Here is a 26,079-nt window from a genome sequence, read left to right on the forward strand (position 1 = left end):
TAATGCGCCGATCATGATAACTCCAAATTGGAATCTACCATTTGAACTAATGTGCGATGCAAGTGATTTTGCAATGGGAGCCGTTTTAAGTCAAAGGATTAAAAAACAATTTCAACCTATATATTATGCTAGTAAGACGTTACAAGGAGCTCAAACGAATTACACAACTACTGAAAAAGAACTCCTTGCTATTGTCTTTGCTTTTGACAAATTTCGTTCATATCTCGTTATAGCTAAAACGGTAGTCTATACCAACCATTCTGCTCTTAGATACCTATTTTCAAAACAAGATGCTAAACCACGATTAATCCATTGGATCTTACTCTTACAAGAGTTCGATATTGAAATCCGAGACAAAAAGGGAGCAGAAAATCTCGTAGCTGATCATCTTTCTCGTCTTGAAAATCCTGAATTAGAAGTTCTAAATGAATCAGCCATACAAGATAACTTCCCTGATGAATATCTATTGAAGATAGATTATAATGAAATTCCATAGTTTGCAGACTATGCAAACTACTTAGTATGTGGATTCCTTGAAAAAGGGTTGTCGTACCAAAAACGAAAGAAATTTTTTAGTGATATAAAACACTATTTCTGGGAGGATCCACATTTGTTTAAAAGTTGTCCCGATGGAATAATACGCCGATGTGTATTCAGAGATGAAGCCAGTCAAATTTTAAACCATTGTCACACAGGACCAACAGGAGGGCATTATGGGCCTCAACTTACAGCAAGAAAAGTTTACGACGCTGGATTCTATTGGCCTACAATTTTCAAAGATGCACACCTTCTTTGCAAATCCTGTGATGCTTGTCAAAGGGCCGGAAAAATAAGTCAACGTGATGAAATGCCACAAAATGTCATTCAAGTATGTGAAGTATTTGACATTTGGGGTATTGACTTTATGGGTCCATTTCCAAAATCTCATAATAATGTCTACATTCTCGTTGCCATTGATTATGTATCTAAATGGGCGGAAGCACAAGCTCTCTCAACTAATGATGCACGAGTTGTAGTCAACTTTTTAAAAAGCCTTTTTGCAAGGTTTGGAACACCGAAAGCTTTAATAAGTGATCAGGGTACTCATTTTTGTAATAATCAACTTGAGAAAGTTCTCAAAAGATATGGAGTAACTCATAAAATCTCAACCGCTTATGATCCACAAACAAGTAGACAAGTTGAAAATACCAACCGAGCTTTAAAACGTATTCTAGAGAAAACCGTAGGATCAAATCTGAAGAAATGGTCCATGAAATTGGAGGATGCACTCTGGACTTTTAGAACAGCCTACAAAACTCCAATTGGTACCACACCTTTTAGACTCGTTTATGAAAAAGCATGTCATCTTCCAATAGAAATTGAACACAAAGCATTTTGGGATTTGAAGACATCTAATCTAGATTTACATGAAGCTGGACGTCTAAGATTAAGTCAACTAAACGAATTAGAAGAATTAAGACTTGAGGCATATGAAAATTCCTTAATCTATAAGGAAAGAACGAAGAAATGGCATGATAAAAGAATTAGAAGTTCAAAAGAATTTAAAGAAGGAGACAGAGTTCTTCTTTTCTATTCACGATTCAAGTTATTTCCTGGAAAATTGAAATCAAGATGGTCTGGACCATTTATAGTCAAAAGAGTTTTCCCATACGGAACAATAGAGTTAATAAATTCAAATGGGATTGAATTTAAAGTTAATGGTCGCAGAGTTAAACATTACATACATGGTCCGATGGAAGTTGACAATGAAGTCAATCATAATTTCACCATTCAAGAAAACCCTCAAAATGAAAACATAAATATGTTATCAACAACATATGAAAAATCAAAATTGGAAAATAGGGAGGATTCAAATTGGAGTGATGAAGAAGAATTCCTATATAAACCTCCCATTCCAAGAAATGAAGAAAAAGAAGTTCAAATAGAAGTGAAAGAATCAAGAAAAGAACACCCAAAAAAGGTTTACAAACCAACTCGACTTACTAAAGTAGGAGACCCGGGTGAATTTATCATTTCTTGCTTGCTTAATGATGGTGCTATATATAATGGACTTGCAGATTTAGGAGCAAGTGCAAATATTATGCCTCTTTCCTTATACAAAAGATTAGGTATGGATAAATTAAAACCAACCAAAATAGGTGTTCAATCATTTGACCTAACCATTAAACATCCGGTTGGAATAGAAAATAATTTACTTGTTAACGTGGGAAGTTTGACCTTTGTTGCAAACTTCATAGTTATTAATATGGAGGAAAACCTTGATATTCCTCTAATTTTAGGTCGCCCATTTTTAGCAACCACCGAGGCGTTCATTGATGTAAGAGAAGGTAGAATGACACTTAGGGATGGTGATAAATCGGTCACCTTTGTGAACCGAAAGTTTAAATATCCACCAACCAAAACTGTTAAACCAATAAAAAAGCCTAAGTGTGGGGAAGATGAAGAAACACTTAAAGATGATCCGATAACAAAGAACCCTGTTGATGATACGAAATTAGATGAACCCGTTTTTAATAGTTCAACGAAGAAACTTTATAAACGGATTCACGATGCTAGGATTAAGGGAAACTTTAAGTTATGTAACCGATTAGTATCCAATTTATCGCCAAAAGAAAAGGCAATGTTAGTTGAATTTGTGAAAGTTACAGAGGAAATCAACAATTGGCTTGAAGTAAAAGTCAAAGATATACAAGTTGTTGATAGTCCAATTGAAAACGAAGTTAATCACAATTTCGACACCAAATCTAACTAAGTGTGGGGAGAATAGAATCTATTTAGGGTTATTTATATTTCTGTTAGAGTTAGATATTCTGTTTTCGTGTAGTTTCCAAAAATGGAATCCGTATGGTCTTTCCCTAGCAGACCCTAAAGAACTAGTCTTCTCCCCCCATTCTGAATTTTTATTTTTTTAGGTTTTACGAGATGAAGAATTCCTTTGATCTGAACCATGGTCTAAGGCTACATGCTATGATTACTAAACGTAATAATGACACACTTCCGAGTGAACTGGTATCATTCATAAGAGGCAAAATGGACGGAGTAAGAAAAGAACTCAGAAAAGATCATCATAAGATACATTTTGGTAAAGGAAAATCAAAATCCGCAACAAAAAGAAGAGCACAACACCTTGAAAGATGTTACAAATGCGGAAAATAGTCACACGAATGTAAATGTTCAAATAATCAAACATATTCAAATACCGAATTTGTTACTCTATGCAGAGAAGGACCGTTCATATGTTTAGAAGAAAAGATATTGAAGATTTGAGGTTATGCTTACGTAGCTATGGAGAACCAAATCACACGACTCTCCTATGAGTCGGCTAAAGCAGGTCTCTGAGAATTCTTTCTCACAGGTAAGTATGTACAGTTTTTATTTTTATTTTTATTGCTTTTAACCTTTTGATAATAAACGCTGAATCGTTCGCTATAAAGTATTAAATTGGTATTCAATAAAATTAGGTATGCGTAACCGAAATTATTGATATCATACAAAAATTTATTACATCACTGCGAAATTTACCGTTTATTCTTAAGGTATAAGTATCTTTAATCAATCAACCCAAAATATTTCAGAAATTCGTCAGGACTAAAACTAGGTCGTTGAAGCGAAATTACTTTACCGAAAAGAGGAGCGTATATTTTTGATAATATTTGATTGATTAAAGTGGGATAAAAGACCAAAAAGATTTTTAATTTTATTTTTTTACCATGTTTTTAAAATTAATATAGAAATATTAAATTAATATCATAAACTTTTTAGAATCAATATATTCAAGTTTGTAATAATTTGAAAAAAATTTTAATATTTTTAATATAAGTTTGTATGTATAAAAACATAATATAAATTTTGTGTGAATTTTTAATATTAATAATATGAATTTTTAATTTTATGTATTTTAAATTTAAGTTTGGTGTGGATTTAAAAACAAAAATTTACTTTATTTCACTAAGTTAAAAATATGATTTTTAAAATTCATCATGAGTTGAAAACTAGGTCGTTGAACCGAAATTGCTTTACCCAAGGGAGGGACGAGAACTTTTATTATCATTATTTTTAATCTTATTGAATTAAAGTATGCTAAAAAAATTTTAATATTTTTAATATAAGTTTGTATGTATAAAAACATAATATAAATTTGGTGTGAATTTTTAATATTAATAATATGAATTTTTAATTTTATGTATTTTAAATTTAAGTTTGGTGTGAATTTAAAAACAAAAATTTACTTTATTTCACTAAGTTAAAAATATGATTTTTAAAATTCGTCGTGAGTTGAAAACTAGGTCGTTGAACCGAAATTGCTTTACCCAAGGGAGGGACGAGAACTTTTATTATCATTATTTTTAATCTTATTGAATTAAAGTATGCTAAAAAAAATCCAAAAATCTTTGCTTTTAAAACCGCGCTTAAAAATGACAAATTTTAAAATTTTGTCGAGGGACGGACTAGGACAACGATCCGAAAAGCCCTCATTCTTAAAAGAAACAAATTTTTAAAATTTATTAATTTATGTTGTATTAAGTAAAGGTTTTTATAAAAAAAAAAACTCCACACTCGCGGTGTTTGGAGTGGGACCACCTCCACACTCGCGGAGTTTAAAAATTCCAGAAAAGGATAACTGGTCGAACAGACCAGTCCCCAACACACCCCAACTCAATTTTCTGCGAAAAAAATCCACAAAAACACTCTCAAATTCGAAATTTTTCACCATAAATCATCAATTTTTTTTGTTGCTAAAATCACAGTGAGGAGATTATTAACAAGGAGTTACTCAAGGAAAACGGTAATTTATACATCTAAACACTCTTTAATCCGGATTTTTAATGTTCTTGAGCAAATTTATACCTAATTTGATTTTGATGATTTTTAGTGTAATTGTGCTTAAATTGATTGTATATTATGCTTGTATAACCTAGATGGATGCTATTTAACATGATTAGAAGCCTTAAACTTCAAATTTTGAGTAATCTAGGGTTTGTGTTCTTGAGCAAAATTGGGGCTTTTTGATATAAACGGGTTATGGCCGAATTTTGTTGTTAGTTTATGTTAAATTGAGTTTTGTAACATGTTTAGGTTGCTAAATGATCAAAACTTTGATCGTAAACACAATTTATGAAGATTAAAGTGGACTTTTTGAGTCAAAAATACATGAACTTGATCTAATTGATATGAATGTCATGTGGAACCTGTTTAATTGCTATAATGATTATTTTTGACATATTTTAGAAGTTAAATGCTTTGGAATGTTGTATACATTTTCATATAAGTTTATTTGTAAAAATATAGAATTGTTAGTATTATGAAAATGTGTATAAAGTTTAATATGGTTTAAACATGTCATTGTAATTGTTTTGATTTATGATTTTGCTAACACTAATGCATATTTGGATGCACAAAAATTGTGTTTGATGTGTTTTGCAGACTGAAAGGGGTGAATCTTCATCCCAGGCTCGCAATGCTCCTCCTCCTGAGAATGCGGAACAACAGGAAGTTAATGACTTTTATCGACAAAATGTACCTCATTCAGTCGCTTCATATTCAAATATTCATGAGGCAGATTTACATCCAAATTTGAGATTCGATAGATTTTGGATAGACTATCCAAAATATCAGAGGAACTTGCACACCCTTCAGTCTAATGTTGTTGAGGTGCCTAGGATAATAGAATGGGACCCGTTAGAAGCAGTTGGATTAGCCAAACAAATCAGAGAATTACTTACACAAAGGTATGGTAATTCTACTTTTAATGATTGGGTACGTTTATTCAACATATATAGGCCTGTATATAGAGAATGGTGTATGGAGTTGTTATGTAGTATAGAAATAAATGATCGGGTATCTACTTTAACCGATCAAAGTTTTCTTAGATTTTTATTAGGAGGTGAGATGCGCTATATGTCCCTACTAGATATGGCTCAGGCTTTACGTATATATACGCCTGAGGAGTTAGCGTCTGCTGATTGTCAAAGGTTAATAGTTGAGGGTAGGAGGGTTGATGAGAATTTTGATATGAATGGTGTATAGAGTAGAATGACTAGCCATAACCGATTCAAAGGGGGATTTTACTCTTATCTTGATATTGATAGAGCTGAATTAAGAGTAATCCACAGGTTTTTAGCCAACTCGATTACACAGCGAGGTAGAAACAAAGAAAAGGTAAATGAACAAGATTTATTCTACCACATGTGTATTCGAGACCCACAGAGCGCTGTAAGTATACCTTATTATGTAGGTTATTATCTATCAACTATGATTAGGGGTATGCGGCCTAATAGCATAATAGGAGGTGGTATCTTTGTTACATTAATTGCTGAACATCTCAGTGTGGATAGAAGTCGGGGGGGATTATTAATGGTAGAACCAGAACCCCGTGATAGGATAGATTTACGCGTGTATCATGGTGCTAAGGTTTTAAAGAAACGAAACAACGCTGCAGCACAATATGATGGCAGGCATCCACAGGTCGAGAGAGATCAACAGCAAGGTAATGCGGGAGGGGGTAATCAGATGACAGAAATGCAACTTTTTATGGCTCATCATGAGTATGAAATGGCTAGACAACGAGCATTTCAAGTTTGACAGTATCATCAAAACCAAATCATAAGTCATCGTGCACACATAAATGCAAACTACATTGCTACTCCAATGCCCGTATTTCCTCCCTGGACTATAGAGACCCGCCCACCGTACCCTACATATGACCCAGCTCACGCATTCTACAGCACATACGGCTATGAATGGGATCCCTACTGGCACCATTCTCATCAACCCTGATTTTCTTTTATGCTTATTTTTATTTATTTGGTAACTTGTAATTTTATACTTTTTATATTTCTTTTGATACTATAATAGTTTTTATAATTTTCTAACTTTTATTATTAGATCTTAATAATTTTTGAATGTGGGGTGATATACTCAACTTCAAAAATATGTATATATATGTTTGTAGTTTATCTCATGTACAAAACAGGGTAAAACAGCGCATTTTCAAAGACTGGCATTAAGTTCAGCAAAAGCAACTAATTTTGATGACAAGATGCAAAATATATGTGAAATAACAACTGCAGAAATGAACAAATGATGTGCACCATTTATCATTCAGCAAACAAACGCCAATATATTTGGAAACTTTGGTAAAATTTAATCATTTTTCTGCGCTAATTACCCTCAATAATTTAAATTGTTACTGATTTCTTGCAAATGAGGGCATTGCAAGATCTTAAGTGTGGGAAGGGGTTAAATTCTTTCGGATTTTTAAAATTTTTAACTTATACACTTGGTTACCATTAAAAATACTAGTAACGCAGTAGTTGTATTAGAATCTAGTGCTCTCTGATAATAAAGAACAGCCCTAGTCTTATATACTAACTACCCAATTCTAGTAAAATTTTTCAAAATTTTCAAATAAATAAATTCAAAATCATGTTTATACATATTTATGAACGATAAAACTAGGTTTTAACACCGAAATTATTGTTACTTCGGAAAGGACATAAATTGAGAAACAACTTAAAATGTTAGAATTCATTTAAAATGGAATAGAGGACAATAAAAAGGCAAAGAAAGGAAAATAAAAGCCAAGTGCGGGAAAAATTTACCAAGATATTTAGAACATATATCACATATTTTTGTACAAATAATTGAAGATACTTTTGTTTTGGACAAAATTAACCGTTTTACCCGGTAAATTGTAATATATTTGAAAGAAAGATGGATCTACACGATGAATCAATTCCATCATTAAAAGGAAGTAAAGTCTTCTGAAAAAGAAACGCGCTTCTTGATTTAGGTCAGGAAGTTGTCGTCCAGACCAGTTGTAGAGTATACGAAAAACCTTGAAAAGTTTTCTCGAAAATTAGCTGGAAATCCACGGACCTCGGCATCAAACAGGGTCGCCAAGTGGTCAGACTTATCCTAACCATGAGAGGATCTGTCTCGTAAAATGGGGAGGCGCCGTGCAAATTAGCTTGATAAGACTAATGAATCAGATTCCCAGAAAGGATAATCTCCTTAAAAGATTAAAAAAATCATCTTTTAAGACTGATATTACTCAATCCTTGAGATTGACTTTTAAAGATTGAGAATTCAAACTCATGGAATTCGATGATATCTAAACTCGAGCTTGAACGAGAAAATATTTTGATCAAAATTACAAACCGGTTTGTTTTCTGAAAACCCATTTTCAATGCGTTCATTACCATTGAACATAAAATCCTAGGAATTCACCTGGAATTCATTAGGTCACCTGAACCAAATCGGGTGTCAACCGTAAGAATGGTGGTTGCATAGCATGATCGAAGACAGGACCTTGTGCCAGACCGAAAAATTATAGGGTGATCTTTACTATTGCTCCTACAAAGGATAGTAATTGCATCCGACATGATATATACCATAATCAAAAGCATGTCACGGGACATTGCCTTAACAGTTGCTTGTTCAACGCTTTCCTTTACAACCGGACGATAGTTTACCGAAAGGTAATATACGGAACAAGTATACTGGACGTGTTGCTTTCCCAATACAAGGTTAGCAAGTGGGTGACACAAAACCGCAAGTTTTGAGCTAAAATTTTCAAATCTGAAACCCACCAAACCCACAAAAACAATTTGAAAACACCGGTGAAGGGTTATTCTGGAAAACTTATCTAGGGTAAAAGCTAGATTTAATTTTCAAAAGATCAAATGTTTTCATAAAGATCCAATTTCCTAACGGATCTAAATTTTCATAGCCATGTGGGACTGTAAACCACATCGTTATTACCATTGTTCATACCGCCTTATAGAAATCACTGATGTATAAAGTGTGAAGAATAAAGAAGTGATTCTAGTATTTTTATTTCAAGACTATATTGCTTGAGGACAAGCAACGCTCAAGTGTGGGAATATTTGATAATTCTAAAAACGAACATATATTTCATAGCATTATCCCTCAAGAAAGACAAGCTTTTAGTTGCAATTGTTCTAGTTACAAGTGATATTCGTTTAAATATTAAAAGGTGAAGACAAAAGGCAGATTCGACGAATTGAAGACGCAAATGACCAAAAAGCTAAAAAGTACAAAGTACAATCAAAGAGGTTCAAATTATTAATGAGAAACGACTCAAAAATACATGAGTACGAGCCGCAAAACGCAAAGTTCAATTTATTAAATCGTACAAAAGGACGTTTGAAAATCCGGAACCGAGACATGAACCAACTTTCAACGTACGACGCAACTTACCAAAAATTACAAGTCAACTATGTACAAGAATATAATATAATATATAATTAATTATATATATTATTATATAATATATATTTACGCAGCCCACATTTTGGATCATAATGTGAGCTGTATTTCAGACCTCCGCACTCGCGGAGTTTAGAAGAGCAAAAGCTCCGCACTCGCGGAGCTACACAGTAAATTGTGGGCCTATAAAAGCCCTCGAATTCTGCACTTCAAAAACACATCTTTTTCTAATCTATCTCTTACTCTCTACGTAATATATATATATATATATATATATATATATATATATATATATATATATATATATATATATATATATATATATATATATATATATATATATATATATATAATTTATAATTTTAATTTTAATTTTAATTTAATAATAATAAGGGTATGTTAGCGAATGTTGTAAGTGTGTAAGTCGAAATTCTGTCCGTGTAACGCTACGCTATTATTAATCATTGTAAGTTATATTCAACCTTTTTAAATTAATGTCTCGTAGCTAAGTTATTATTATGCTTATTTAATGCCGAAGTAATCGTGATGTTGGGCTAAATATTAAAATTGGGTAATTGGGCTTTGTACCATAATTGGGGTTTGGATAAAAGAATGACAGTTGTGAAAATTAGACTATGGGCTATTAATGGGTTTTATATTAAACTTAACGATACCTCGTTAATTTAATATAAAGGTTATAATTTGACATATTTATATATAACCACATACGCTTGACTAGGTACGGTGGGCGGGATATCTATAAATACCAATAATTGTTCATTTTACCGGACACGGAACTGGATTAATAGTTAATGGACTAGTTGAAACAGGGGTGGATTACATTCAAGGGTAATTGGTGTAATTGTTAACAAAGTAATAAAACCTTGGATTACATGCAGTCGATAACCTGGTGTATTCATTAAACAAAGTATTAAGACCTTGTTACAATTCGAATCCCCAATTAGTTGGAATATTTGACTTCGGGTATAAGGATAATTTGACGAAGACTCTCGCACTTTATATTTATGACTGATGGACTATTATGGATAAAACCGTATGGACATATCAAATAATCCAGGACAAAGTACAATTAACCCATGGTACTAAACTAAAAACAACACGTCGAACATCATGATTACAGAAGTTTAAATAAGCATAATTCCTTTATTTCATATTTAATTGCACTTTTAATTATCGCACTTTAATTTATTATCATTTTAATTATCGTACTTTTTAATTATCGCTATTTTATTTATCGTCATTTTATTTACCGCACTTTTATTTATCGCAATTTCATTATCCTTATTTACTTTATGCTTAAAATTAAGTTATATTTATTTTTAATATTTTACATTAGGTTTTAACTGCGACTAAAATTTTTAAAATCGACAAACCGGTCATTAAACGGTAAAAACCCCCTTTTATAATAATAATACTAATTATATTTATATTTATATAAATATAAATATAGTTTTTAAAAAATATAGCGTTAAACTTGGCTAGTTCCCTGTGGACGAAACGGACTTACTAAAAACTACACTACTGTACGATTAGGTACACTGCCTATAAGTGTTGTAGCAAGGTTTAGGTATATCCACTCTATAAATAAATAAATAACTTATGTAAAATTGTAACGTATTTAATAGTATTTCCTAGTAAAAATTAATATTATTTCGTATACACCTGTACGCACATCACATCCTAAGGAACAATTGGTTGTAACAGCGAACATTAATGAAACTACAAATGGGTTTTCTTAAATGAAAGTGAGGGTGATAAATGGGTCTGCGTTTTACTCATCCAAAACAGAAAAATATAGCAGCAACAATAGCGATATAATGTAACTTATGGTGGTTTGGTGGTTTACAATGGTGGTTGTACATGGTTCTTGGTTACAAGGATTTGGAGAGAGAGAAAATATGAGAGGGAGAGATATATAGGGTGGCGTTGATCAAAGGTGGTTGTGGGTGTGATGAATCAACGGTGGTTTTCATGGTGGTCGATAGTGTTAGACTGGGCTGTAAGACAGGAAGTAGCAGAGTTATAAGAAGCGACGGGTTCATGGTGGTTTGTGAGTTTTTGAACCAAAATGGGAAATAGAAAAATAAACATGATGATGGTGATATGGTGATTGTCTCGGTGGTAGCCGGTGGTGGTTAGTGGTGGTTAACAAGGGTTGAAGGTGATGTGGCTTTGGTTGACATAGACAAGTAGTAGAGAAAGGAAAATGTTAATCTCCATATCTCTATGTGGGTATATGTAAGTGCCTATATATAGATATATATGTATACTATAAGGTTAATTTAATATATAATAACAATAATGTAATAATGACTCTCAATCATTCGTAATATAATTTGAAAAAGGAAATAGTGAATGAATAGATAAGCAGCCATTGAATTTTGTTTATTAGTACCGACAGTTCTCACGGACTGTGTATCGTGCGAAAACGGTGGCGGATAAAAGTGTTCAGAAAAATCCCATATTTTTAAATTTACTATATTTATTTATTTTGGTCATTATGGTATAAAATTCACTCATTAATTATTAAATAAAAATTACATTAATTATTCACCCCCATCCCCCAAGTAAAATATAAAAAATTTTAAAAATTTGACAAACAACTTCCAAATATATATTAATAAGCCTAAAATTTATAAAACTCAGTTTCGGCTAACCGTTTATAATAATAGTTTGAATTTAACTTATGTAATATCCATTGAATGATGAGCGAGTGCTACTATCATTTACTAAATGAATTCGAAACCAAAATATATATATATATATATATATATATATATATATATATATATATATATATATATATATATATATATATATATATATATATATATATATATATATATATATATATATATATATATATATATATATATATATATATATATTCAAAATATACTTTATGTATATAGATTTATTTTAACAATAAGTTTTATTATTAATTTCATCATTTTTCATACTTATTTCTAACAATTAAGTTGTATATTATTTTACATATTTATTTAAAATAATAATTTCATATAACGATTAATAACATTTATTATGTACATATATTTAATTATATTTATATACATATCTACTCACAAATAGTTGTTCGTGAATCGTCGGGAATGGTCGAAGGTCAATTGAATATATGAAACAGTTCAGAAATTTTTGAGACTCAACATTATAGACTTTGCTTATCGTGTCAAAATCATTTAAAGATTAAGTTTAAATTTGGTCGGAAATTTCCGGGTCATCACAGTACCTACCCGTTAAAGAAATTTCGTCCCGAAATTTGATTGGGATGGTCATGGTTAACATTAAGTATGTTTTCATGACTCATACGAGCTGGAATATAGAGTTTTATCATCAGTGAGTGATATGAATAAAATAAATCGTTTATGTGAAGAGTACGAGTGAAGCTATCACAAAATAATGGAATGAGGAAAATAAGTTTCGTCATAACTTTTGATGTAATCATGGTTGAATTCCGGAATTCAAGGGATTCAAAAGAAAATCTTGAAAATCTATAAGATCTGATTCTTCGAGATTTAAGGAAATTAGGATCTCTTTAATTAAATGTGATAATCTGTCCCGATTACTACGAATGATATTTCCATTATAAATTTACCTTTTCCGTTCCATCAGTATTTATCACTTCTATACTCAATTCCCAATTTCAAAAGATTGTGAAAATATTTAATCCTGTTCTAATCCTTGTCCTTATCCTTATTATTGCAACATTCATTCTCCTTTTCCAACTTCCACCGGAGGAATCTGTTTTCTTCTACTTCGCCCTTGGGGTTATAGTGTTTTTAATTCTCCCGTGTCTTTAGGTTGCGATAAATATTGATATACACGGTTTGTAATTTATGTGCTGTTATCGGGCTTTATATTTTCTCTTATATTTCAGAGCTCTTTGCCTTTTTATTCTGTTCTCGACTCTAAGTCAAGCGAATAATGGTTCAGAATTTGTAGATATGAAATTCGGAATGAACATAGTTAATGTTCTAAGAAGGAACTTGTAATGGCACGATCTTGATTTGTTAAATTACCAGAAAGATAGAACTATCAAGAAAGATATATTCTTGATATGTTGGGAGATTAGGTAGAATGTAAGAGTCGTGTAACATGGCACATGACGACATTATGTTCTGTGAATCATCACGTTCCATTAGAAACTCAGCATGACTTACTGTAATATAATCACGTTGATCAAGTCTCATTATATTATACTAACTCATGCTTCTGTACCCAACACTACTTCAAACCATTCATATTTTAAATTTGAAGATTTACATAATATAGGAACCAAAACAGTTTCCTTTTATGAGATAGCACAGATAGCGTGGAGAGATAATTAATATCGGACAAGAATATTTATGAAAATATCTTCAGAAATATTGAGGATATTTATACTGAAAGATATGATGGTATCTTAGAATTTTATAATCAAATTGTGATGAAGAAATTCATTCACGATGATTTAGAACGATTAAGGAGGAAGGTATTCGCTAAAGATTTCATCAGAAACAGAATCATCAGAATTCTTTATGTACAAGTTTAGTCCTTGTTCAGAGTCTCTTTCATGATTTGCTCAATTCATTTTTCGGTATCAAAACCTTTGAGCTTTTTCAACACTCTATTCTTTATCATCAACTTTTGGCTGTTGAGGTCGTTTACAGTTTTTGTTGCTTCATTCAACTTTTCAAAATTCAGAGTATTAATTCACAGACTAGGTGCTTTTCAGAATTTCAGAATTGAAGATCATAGTTCTAAGAGATAAATGTTATATGGATACATATAACTGTTGATGTGGAAATGTTGCGAGACTCACAATACAGATTTGTTGATTCCCGGTTATTGGTATGGCAATTCTTGTTACAAGATGCGGATGAGTACATGATGAGACTTCAATAGGTAAATATAGTGATTTGTCGGAGAGATTTAAGCCAAGGAGCAACGAGGTTGTTGGTACGTCTGCTAGCAATGTGGTGGAATATAAAAGGTTCTCTGGTAACAATAAAAGGGCACACGTATATATATCAAGGTTATAATAAGGTTGTTTCGAACAAAAAGTCGAAGTTGACTTGCTGGATCTATGACAAAATTGGCTACTTTGGAAAGGAATTGCAAAGTTATTTTTTAGTAATAACAACGCCAAAGGATCATAAATTCATTTTAAACTTCTACTTAGGTTCCAAGAGTTTTCAGATGCATACTATATGCATCAATCGTTTCTCCCGTAGATGAAGTGCGGTTGGTTCATCCTCTCGATTGAGGTGTTTTCAGGAATCATGAAAGGTTTGAACGCAGATTGTAATCGTCAAGATACAATTGAGGGTTAAGATGAAATCAAGTGGCAAACTTGAAAAAATGTTTAGTTTCATATGTTATAATCAATATTTAAATTCATTTTAATTGTCCAATGTTATTAGTCCATAGTCGATAGTCCACAGTTAACAGTCCAATAATTCATATATAGTTTAATATATAATATTCTAATTAATTAATACATATCGTGACCCGTGTACATGTCTCAGACTCAATCACAACTCAAAGTATATATATTATTGTAGAATCAACCTCAACCCTGTATAGCTAACTCCATCATTACTGCATATAGAGTGTCTATGGTTATTCCAAATAATATATATAGATGCGTCGATATGATATGTCAAAACCTTGTATACGTGTCCCGATATTTAAAGTGCGTAAAATAAATAACAGAAATTAAATGACGATAAATAAAATTATGAGAATATAAACTGCGATAATTAAATTGCGATAAATAAAATGTAATCAGTTAGCTAGGAACAGTTAGCGTGAATTCTTAACAAAATTTCTCATAGTTAATTTGTTTGTTTCTAACAAATTTTTTTTTTTTGTCATATGTTTTCTTCATTATGCCACTTGTTGGATTCTGATAGGTCAAAATCCAAATATGAAATTGAATGAAAATGGTTATTCTACGGTGAACGGATACGTATATCGGTGGTTGTATGTAGGATAGTAAATGACTGTTGAATCAGCTTCGACGAATGTACATTGTAACTTATTAAGGTAAAATCTAAATATTCCTCGGTATTACCTACCCGTTAAAATATTTTCACCATTAACAGTTTGTACGAAAGAATTTTTAATTACAATCTTTATGAAAATATATTTGCATATATATTTTCTTCAGATGTAATCATGGATTTAATGAGTTAATAAGATATTAAACTCATTTGATTTACCGTTAGAATAAGAATATATAATCTCTAAAACATTAGAGATTACATAATCGCCATGTCAAACGAAGATAAATGATGTAAAACGTCATGTAGAACGAAGATAATTGAGGTAGGACATCATGTAGTATGATGATTATGCTGGAGGTACAAACTGTGAATTTGAGGCGTGTAGTGTTGAGGCTTGTACTCCGGATGCTGTTGGTGGTACTGGTGTTGCCGGTGCTGTTGTTGAAGCTGGTAAGTTTTGCACCATGTTTTTCTAAATTGATTACTCGAGCGCGAAGCTCGTTGACTTCTTCCATTATTCCGGGATGATTGTCGGTTCGAACGAGCGGATGAATAAGATCTAGAATTTTAGATAGAATATAATTGTGGCGAGATACTCTGGAAATGAGTGTGAAAATGGTGTTTCGGATAGGTTTGCCGGTAAGTGCTTCAGGTTTTTTACCAAGAGGTGAATTCGGTTGGGGGAAGGGATCGCCTTCTTCGCGTCTCCATTGATTAAGTCGGCTACAAACCCATCAGATGAATTGGGGATGGCTGATTGGTTGATTCATTTCATTTATACTGCTTTCAGGGCTTAGGTGAATATCCATGTCGGAATAGCTGTCGGAATAACTATCAGAATAGCTATCAGAATCTGAGGGACTCGAACTGGTTGAGGGATTCATCTTGTACGATCAGATGAAGGATTTTAGATAAGAAAAAGATTATAGGATGTAGATTAGTACCCTGCAATACATAATTTACATATGCATATATAATACTAAAATCCCATAAATTACGGAGGAATTTACGAAAACTGTCAAGCAAAGGTAACAATAATAGATACGCTAAGATATGAATTTATCTATACACTGTCTATGCAAATAGAGGTAGTAAGACGTGCCTAGACTTTAAGGATGATAAGCAAATAATTTTCGACACGAAATGATAAGCAAATCTTTTGACATGCAGACACGGTCGAAGTCCAGACCCACTAATGCATCTAAACAACTATCAGTTAGACACACTAATGCAAGACCTGGTTCGCTAACACCACCGCTCTGATACCACCTATAACGACCCGTCCTAATCCATCTGGACGAATACATTACATTTGGTTACATCGCGAGGTACTTGACCTCTATATGATACATTTTACAAACATTGCATTCGTTTTTAAAAGACAAACTTTCATTTACATCGAAAGTTGACGGCATGCATACCATTGCATAATATATCCAACTATAATTGACTTAATAATAATCTTGATGAACTCGACGACTCGAATGCAACGTCTTTTGAAATATGTCATGTATGACTCCAAGTAATATCTCTAATATGAGCAAATGCACAGCGAAAGATTTCTTTCATACCTGAGAATAAACATGCTTTCAAGTGTCAACCAAAAGGTTGGTGAGTTCATAGTTTTATCATAAAGCAATAAAATTCATCATTTTGATAGACCACAAGATTTAAATGCAGCATGGTACAAATGGGCCCGAATCCTATACCCACCTGTAATGTACATGCGATATCTTTTAAACACAGTACACCTTTCTCGTGTACGAAATCATCTTTCATAAATCTTAGTAACCGTACACATATCTCGTGCACAAAAATAACATACACATAAACTGTGTATAAAATCATTCTCTCGATACATAACATTCACTTTTCATTACTTTCATAGCTTGGCTTGGTAACCGACCTTAACATATAATGCGCATAATAATATCCCCAAAACAGAACATCTCGTCTGTATAATAATCATATAAACTTCGAAGTACTAAACACCACGCCCACTAGCCCTTTCGTCTAGTGAACATTCTGGGTGGGGGTGTTAAACCCGGTAGCTACCTTTAGGATTCGCGTCAATTAGGCGTGCACTAATTCTCAAAATTAGTGATGTTCCCTAATTCTTAGGTTACCAAGCAATAATAATCAGGGAAAAAATATTCATATCAATTGTGGCAATTATCACGTCCACATAATTCAATGGTGGCAATTATCACGTCCACATAATTCATTCGAGGAATGTTTTGCTTGTGTCTATCTCGTCAAACATTTATAAAAGCATTTCATGTATTCGCAGTTCAAAATGTATTTCAAAAGCATTTAATAAAGCAGTTGTAAAAGTAGCGCATGTATTCTCAGTCCCAAAAATGTAAAGAGTAAAAGAGAATCAAATGAACTCACCTAATGTATTTTGTAGTAAAAATACATATGACTATATTGAACAATGCAGGGTTGGCCTCGGATTCACGAACCTATATCATTTATATATATGTATATATTAACACACATAATTGTAATCAAACAAGTTTATATATATTATTATTAATAACATACTTGTTGTATTATATGTTATATAGATAAATTTAATATATTTAACTCATAAATTATATATATATATACTTATCATATTAAATTTTATTATAGTATAAGTAATAGCTTTTATTGATAAAACATAGTATATGTAATATCAATATGATTGTAATGTATTTTTATATAAAATATTATTTGTAATAATAACAGTGATAATAATAATAACAATAATGATATTCCATTTTAATCTTGTTTTAAAATTATCATAATAACATTTATATTCATATTTATAATCTTTATATTTATAACCTTAACAACATCATTAAAACTTTTATTTTCATAATCATAATAATGTTAATGATAATATTATTCATAATACTAATATTAATAATACTGATAGTTTTATTGATAACATAATGATACTTTTAGTAAAATGATAATAATTTTTAATAATAACAATAATGATAATCATATTAATAATAATAATGATAATATTAATAATAATACTTATGTTAATAATAATAATAATAATAATAATAATAATAATAATAATAATAATAATAATAATAATAATAATAATAATAATAGTAGTAGTAGTAGTAGTAGTAGTAGTACTAATAATACTTAATGATATTACTTAATAATAACCAAAATGATAATAATAATAATAATAATAATAATAATAATAATAATAATAATAATAATAATAATAATAATAATAATAATAATAATAATAATAATAATAATAATAATAATAATAATAATAATAATAATGTAAAAAAAATGATAATAATAGGGTACAACCTTTGAAGAAAGGAGCCTTAAAAATTAAACGCCACTGCCCAGGCTCGAACCCGAGACCTCTCGCTAATCTGGAAATACCCCACACCGCTCCTCCATTTTTGTTTTTCTAATATTTAATACGAACTTAATTTACTTAATCCAAAAACTGCTCAGCCTAACCAAAAAATAATCAATAGACCATGGCCCAACAGATCATAGAAGTTTCGACCCAACAGAAATTATAGTTTCGGCCCAACAGAAGATTACAGTTTCGGCCCAAAGTGAAACATGAAATCACGGCCCAAGTATCTTTAATCACTAAAAGGGTTCTGGACATTATTTATTCCTTTACAGAAGCCGTTTACAAGCAACATTAAACAGTAGACCTGAGTTCTTGATCGAAGGTTCGCGATTTGAAGTTGGTTTTGGTGCACGAATTAAACAGGTATATATCAGCGTAACACAGTAGTAATAACAACAGAGAAAAGAAGAAAATAAATGGTGGTTCTTCTCGGCAGCAGGTTATCAAGAGTTACACGAGTGGGTTTCGTTTCTATTGGGTTTTCGTTTACTCGAAGGGGAAACAGAAATAGGAATATCAGAAAGATGGTTCGATTGTTGGTGATTGGAACAAAAACATAAAATTTACAGATGGGTTTGATTGAAAAAAAAATGTTGTTCATCATCATCATTTATCATCATTCCTCTATCATCTTCATTATTTAAAAAATATATATAACGAAGCAGAAACAGAAATTTAGCGGTTGTAACTTGACAGGTGGGTATGGTTCTTAACCATACTTGATTAAAACAAGACAATAACTTCCTAAGGAATAATTGGTTGTAACAGCGAACATTAATGAAACTACAAATGGGTTTTCTTAAAGGAAAGTGAGGGAGATAAATGGGTCTGCATTTTACTCATCCAAAATAGAAAAATATAGCATCAACAATAGCGATATAATGTAACTTATGGTGGTGTGGTGGTTTACAATGGTGGTTGTACATGGTTCTTGGTTACAAGGATTTGGAGAGAGAGAAAATATGAGAGGGAGAGAGATAAAGGGTGGCGGTGATCAAAGGTGGTTGTGGGTGTGATGAATCAACAGTGGTTTTCATGGTGGTCGATGGTGTTAGACTGGACTGTAAGACATGAAGTAGCAGAGGTATAAGAAGCGACGGGTTCATGGTGGTTTGTGAGTTTTTGAACCAAAATGGGAAACAGAAAAATAAACATGATGATGGTGATATGGTGATTGTCTCGGTGGTAGCCGGTGGTGATTAGTGGCGGTTAACAAGGGTTGAAGGTGATGTGGCTTCGGTTGACATAGACAAGTAGTAGAGAAAGGAAAATGTTAATCTTCATATCTCTATGTGGGTATATGTAAGTGCCTATATATAGATATATATGTATACTATAAGGTTAATTTAATATATAATAACAATAATGTAATAATGACTCTTAATCATTCGTGATCTAATTTGAAAAAGGAATTAGTGAATGAATAGATAAGCAGCCATTGAATTTTGTTTATTAGTACCGACAGTTCTCATTGACTGTGTATCGTGCGAAAGCAGTGGCGGATAAAAGTGTTCAGAAAAATCCTATATTTTTAAATTAACTATATTTATTTATTTTGGTCATTATGGTATAAAATTCAATCATTAATTATTAAATAAAAATTACATTAATTATTCACCCCCATCCCCCAAGTAAAATCTAAAAAAATTTTAAAATTTGACAAACAACTTCCAAATATATATTAATAAGCCTAAAATTTATAAAACTCAGTTTCGGCTAACCGTTTATAATAATAGTTTGAATTTAACTTATGTAATATCCATTGAATGATGAGCGAGTGCTACTATCGTTTACTAAATGAATTCAAAACCAAATATATATATATATATATATATATATATATATATATATATATATATATATATAGATTTATTTTAAGAATAAGTTTTATTATTAATTTCATCATTTTTCTTAATTATTTCTAACAATTAAGTTGTATATTATTTTACATATTTATTTATAATAATAATTTCATACAACGATTAATAACATTTATTATGTACATATATTTATTTATATTTATATACATATCTACTCACAAATAGTTGTTCGTGAATCGTCGGGAATGGTCGAAGGTCAATTGAATATATGAAACAGTTCAGAAATTTTTGAGACTCAACATTACAGACTTTGCTTATCGTGTCGAAATCATATAAAGATTAAGTTTAAATTTGGTCGAAAATTTCCGGGTCGTCACAATGTAGTCTTTTGGAAGCTTTTGTTTTAGTTTGTGTTTGGTATGTTTTTTGTTTGTGAACTTGTTTTGGTTTTATGTAAATGTAATCAGTGAATGGTTAATGAAATGAATGAAATGAATGGTTATTTGATTAATCAGTGTTGGTAGAATGTAAATGTGTACAATTGTTGATGTAATCAGTGAATGGTTGTTGAAGTAATGCAATTGCAATTTGCATTGACCTGCTTTGAACATATAATATCAAATAACAATGGAACACAACTTGAAATGTCAAATTAAAACTACCATTGCATAGTCAACATAAGACAATTAGTTTACTACCATTACATAAACTGTTTCCAAAAGACAGTAACACAAGTACCAAAAGACAATAACACAAGTACCAAATGGAAAGTAGAATTGTTCAGGTACACAACCATAACAAATTTAAACACTAAATATCCAACATAATTTGCTATTTCTTTTTCTTCTCAACTGCTGCAAACTTTCCCTTCTGCTTCACACTTCCACCACCACTAGTAGATGACTCCCCTTTTTCTTTACAGCCTCTCTTGTTATGTCCATACTCTCCACATGATCCACACTTCTTCAACTTACCTGACAGTTACATAGAAACAACCATGCTAAGAAACTTAAACTAAATAGGAATAAATTGTAAAAGTTAAGTAAGCATACCTTGTGTTGACAATTTTTCTCCATTACCAATCTCATCAACCTCATTTGCAGACAATCTCCTTTTTTCTTAGGTCTTCCAGGAGTGGAAACCTTTTTTGGTGCCACAAGTGTGTACAAATCACCAGCTTTTGGCCATATATGCCTGCCATTCAAAGGCTCAATTGTAAACTGATAGGTGTTGTTCCAAGTAGTTAACTTATACACAGAATGAACCCAAGTTTCTGGATCACCAACTTCAAAACCATTTTCAACCATATTCCAGTTAACTGCAACTGCATATTTGCATGGTATGCCAGTTAACTCCCACTTTCTATAGGCACAATTTCTGGTCTCCATATCAACAACAAACTGCTCTTGTGGTTGTTCACTGATAGCTGTTCCAGTAACTTGATATTTTTGGTTTCCTCCCCATAAAACATTGCATTTGTTAGCTTCAGATTTGATTTTTTCAAAAACTTTAGTAGCTCCAATACTTAAAGGGCCATCACACTTTGACTTTTTCTTGATAACATTCACAATCGTCTTCATACAATACTCCCTAATATACTCTAAAGCTGTGATAATGGGTTTGTCTCTTGCATCAACAAGCCATCTATTAAAAACATCACACATGTTGCTAAGTAAAACATCATAAACAAGCCATCTATTAAAAACATCACATATGTTGCTAAGTAAAACATCAGAAACAGCCCTACCAGTAAAGTGACTCCTTGCCCATTGATGAGGAGGGATATCACTTAACGAAACATAAGCAGCATTATCAAATTCTTTTAACCGGTTCATTGCATGTTCAAACTCAGGTACAGTTGTCACAGTGGCACACCTCCACAAGTAATTTTTATATGCCACTCCTCTAAATTGGCCTTTCATATTACCATGAATATGCCTTAAACAGTGTCTGTGCTCAGCACATGGAAACAAATTCTCTACAGCATGTACCAAACCCTAATAACATAAATTAATCAAAGTAACTGTTGGTTAAGATTTAAAGCATAATATTCAAAAGTTAATTACTTTGTTTTGATGATGACACACAAGAACTAAGTAGTTAAATCATATGTAGGACGACATGAGTTCATGAGCCTAAACTATCTCTAGCAAAAGACCAATACTTAAGAAATCATCTTTGGAAAAATGATACACGGCTGCACCACGGTCGACCGTGACATCATCCGTGTGTGTCCTGCACCAACGAGTTCAAGCTTTTCTAAAACTGCAAACCCACGGCTGACCTCACGGATGACCGCAGCCCGACCGCAGTTTTCTATGTTACCAATCTTGACCAAATAATGTTTGACTAGTTCCCAGCATCTATAATTTACAAAACCTTTTTTAACATACTTATAATAGTTGTCCTTTTTGATCTCAAAAGAGTTTTGAACCAAAAGATGTTAATTTTTACTAATCACACCTAATGACACTTTAAGCTTGATTTAGGCTGAAACACTCAAGTATCATATATCTTTATCATAGTGTCATTTAAACATATTAATAATGGTCGTTAAAGTCCCAATTAAAGAGTTGCTCTCTCATTGATTTTATGTATCATTATTTGTATGAAATTGTAATTAGCTCAAGTCTAGTCAAGATGTAACAAGAATCATTATGTTCAAACTAGACTCAAACTAGTTCATTTAAGTTGTAACAATGTTCTAAAAGGAAAGAAAATCCCATAAGCTAAATGACAAGTGATTAAGAAAGGTTGATGAAGATTTTGGAAGATAATGGTTTGTCAAGAGACAAAAATCTGCAATTACCTCTTTTGGTAATCAATGACAAATGATCAAAGATTGAAGACTTTCTTCTTTAGAGGACATGTCAACCTCCAAGCTTATGTCCAAAACATAAAGAGTAATGAGGATAATTTCAGAAGTAATTGGCCTTTAGTTGCAGCTATTCAACAAGGGAAAATGACAATTTTCAAAGGACAAAAACGGCCATAAGAATCAGATATCAGATGTACACGGTCGAACCACGATCGACCGTGCAGTGAGCCGTATGTCTTCCAGGCAGATTTCTCTTTCCTATAAAAGCCAAGCCTTGAAGCATTTGAAGACTCACCTCTCGCACTCATATTTTTTCATACTTAATGATATCATTGTTATACTTAATTTGTAATCTTTTAGAGTGATTCTAGCAAGAGTACTTGTAAGCTTAAAGTTGTAAGTTTACTTGTAAACTATCTTCTTAAAGGGATCTAGAGGATAGTTGTGTTTTCACTAGGATAAGTTCATTAGGATCTTGTGGTAAGAGCTATAGGTGTTTGTGAAGTCTTCAAAGGGATGTAAGAGTTTACAAGGTGCGGCTTATCGAAGTACTAGTGTTGTATCCGGACACTCCACCGAGTTTGGAGTATCTGTAGCGACCCGACAAAATCGACATTGACGGCGCCGTCTACTTAGGTCCCGTTACGTGGTCATAAGTCTTTAAAACAGACGTTTGACCCAAAATATGTCGCATCCATTTCAAATGTAAAGATTGTTTCAAAGTTTACATGAATAGTTCAACCACAAGTTACGTTACCACGTTATAAGTACAAATGAAACCTATGCGACACAATTTAAAAGTAGCCAAAAGACGCTCCATGTATGCGTAAATACTCGACATCCAATGAACTATCAAAATAATGAGCGGAAGCATGTATCACAAAACGTTCAAGGACCTAAGAAAAACATAGAAATCTGTCAACGAAAACGTTGGTGAAATCATAAATTTAAGTAAGTAAGTAAGTAAGTACAAATGAACCATAAGATTTATATCATTGAAATAATAGTAAACCATTCTAAAATTTGTTATCACGAGCACCCAATTATCAAGGCTTAACTTTCCATCCATAGAACCCCATCACAATAGTGTTAGAACATACACTGTTTCTCGAAAATATATTTCATCCGAATAACGGTAGCGAACCGTCCGAATGAGGGTTTGTCAAACCCATATGGCCATACAACATAAGTTCTCGCTTACACCCGGCAAGTGTAACTAATGATAATCGAATTGAGGATTTTGTTCTAACTCGTATGTAGAATGTTTGTTTTCGTACTTGTGTTCACTTTGTAAAATGAAACGTTTATGTTTTCTCATCTCAAATGTAAGTTTAAAAGAGTAAAGGTGGGACTATGATCTCACCTTGAGTGCACGAGTAATAAAGTAATTCACAAGTAAACGTGTGCAAGGACAATTGCTAGTCTTGACCTAAACAAGTAGGTTGTATCAATAATGGTAAACACGGTTGGTCAAAGATGTTCGATTAGTCCTATGGCTCGTTACGACTCGATTATATAGCATGTGAAACAAATTGCCAAGTTTCATACAAGATACAAGCATAAGAGCAAGTTAGAATGATTGCATAAATATTTGGTTATGTTTGACTAAAAGTCAAACTTGGTCAAAGGATAGCTATACTCGTATTTCCGTTCAATTTCCTCAAGAATTCTACTCGCATTTATACAGTATTTTTACCCGTAATATACACAGCTTCTAGAAGTATTTACTATTGGTATATACCAATAGAAATCTGCAATTATTTGTGTAATATGTCATCCATGACCTAATCAATTTAATATGTCATCCATGACATATTACATTTTAACTTATCTTAGATATTTTTACTAAAAACCAAATTTTCAAGCCTATAAATAAGTACAATTTCTAACTCATTTTTACACATTCATTTTCCAAATTTTACATCCAATTTTCACACACACTTGCAAGAACTCTCTCAAGTTTTGTTCTACTACTTCTTTCCAGAAACTTTACATTCTAAACTTAAGGTAAAAACTCTACTTCAACTCTTGTTCAATTCATATGTTTATAGCTATCTATATAAGAGTTTATAAACTAGAACATAGTTCAGTTGATTCTAAACTTGTTTGAAGAACTAATCTAATCTTTCTAACTTAAATCTAATAACACTTATTTATATGTATTATGATGTTATATTAAGTTAATATAAGAACTTATAACTTGTACATATGAAGAACACCTTGAAACTTAACATATGTCATTTAATCTCCATTCGGCAAAAAGCAGGCTGTTTTGGGTTGGGAATTAAAAACCTATCTTAGACTTTGAGTTCGTGGCTAAGACTTTGGAAATATGTTAATATATGTAAATAAGACTACCAATATTTTTTCATGATTTTAGACAAAGTGGAAGTATTTTATCAAAAATCATATATTGGGTGGGTGCCGGGATTCTTCCAAATCTGTCCACCGGCACAAAAAGAGGGTAAAACTCTGAATATTAATACATGAGCTGAACTTTTCGAATTGTTTTTGAAAAATTAACTTCTTAAGGAATCCATAACAATTTTATTCACTTTAAACGGAGTTGTAATGAATATTTGGCGAGCAAAACAAAATCTGCTAAAATTAACGTTGTATGGACGAAATTTATATTGTAAAAACTATATTAACCATATTCTTGCTAAATTTTCCTATATCCTATATATATTTGGACATGTTATCATTAGTATAACAAAATATTATAATCTTAGTTAATTCCGAGATTGTGTATATATATAATAATCTTGGTACATTTCATGACAATAAGTATACAAT

At 31.7% G+C, this 26,079-nt stretch overlaps 1 protein-coding gene across 1 annotated transcript; it reads right to left on the minus strand.

Moving 5' to 3' along the window:
* Positions 1-21,296: 21,296 nt before the first annotated feature.
* On the minus strand, positions 21,297-22,387 carry LOC139854856 (uncharacterized). Its single transcript, XM_071844133.1, has 2 exons — positions 21,529-22,387; positions 21,297-21,439 (listed from the first exon to the last, which is right to left on the minus strand). Exons 1-2 carry the CDS (start codon positions 22,385-22,387, stop codon positions 21,297-21,299), a joined length of 1,002 nt encoding a protein of 333 aa, XP_071700234.1.
* Between the last annotated feature and the right edge of the window lie 3,692 nt (positions 22,388-26,079).

The sequence above is a fragment of the Rutidosis leptorrhynchoides genome, chromosome 6 (genome assembly GCF_046630445.1).
Source record: "Rutidosis leptorrhynchoides isolate AG116_Rl617_1_P2 chromosome 6, CSIRO_AGI_Rlap_v1, whole genome shotgun sequence".
NCBI lineage: Eukaryota > Viridiplantae > Streptophyta > Magnoliopsida > Asterales > Asteraceae > Rutidosis > Rutidosis leptorrhynchoides.

What these genes read in the sequence shown, in the direction of transcription:
- LOC139854856 (XM_071844133.1), bottom strand. Translation starts at nt 22,387, where the DNA reads ATGAAAGGCCAATTTAGAGGAGTGGCATATAAAAATTACTTGTGGAGG. An exon ending in ATTGGTAATGGAGAAAAATT is followed by an intron (nt 21,440 to 21,528) that starts GTCAACACAAGG and finishes TGTAACTGTCAG; the next exon opens with GTAAGTTGAAGAAGTGTGGA.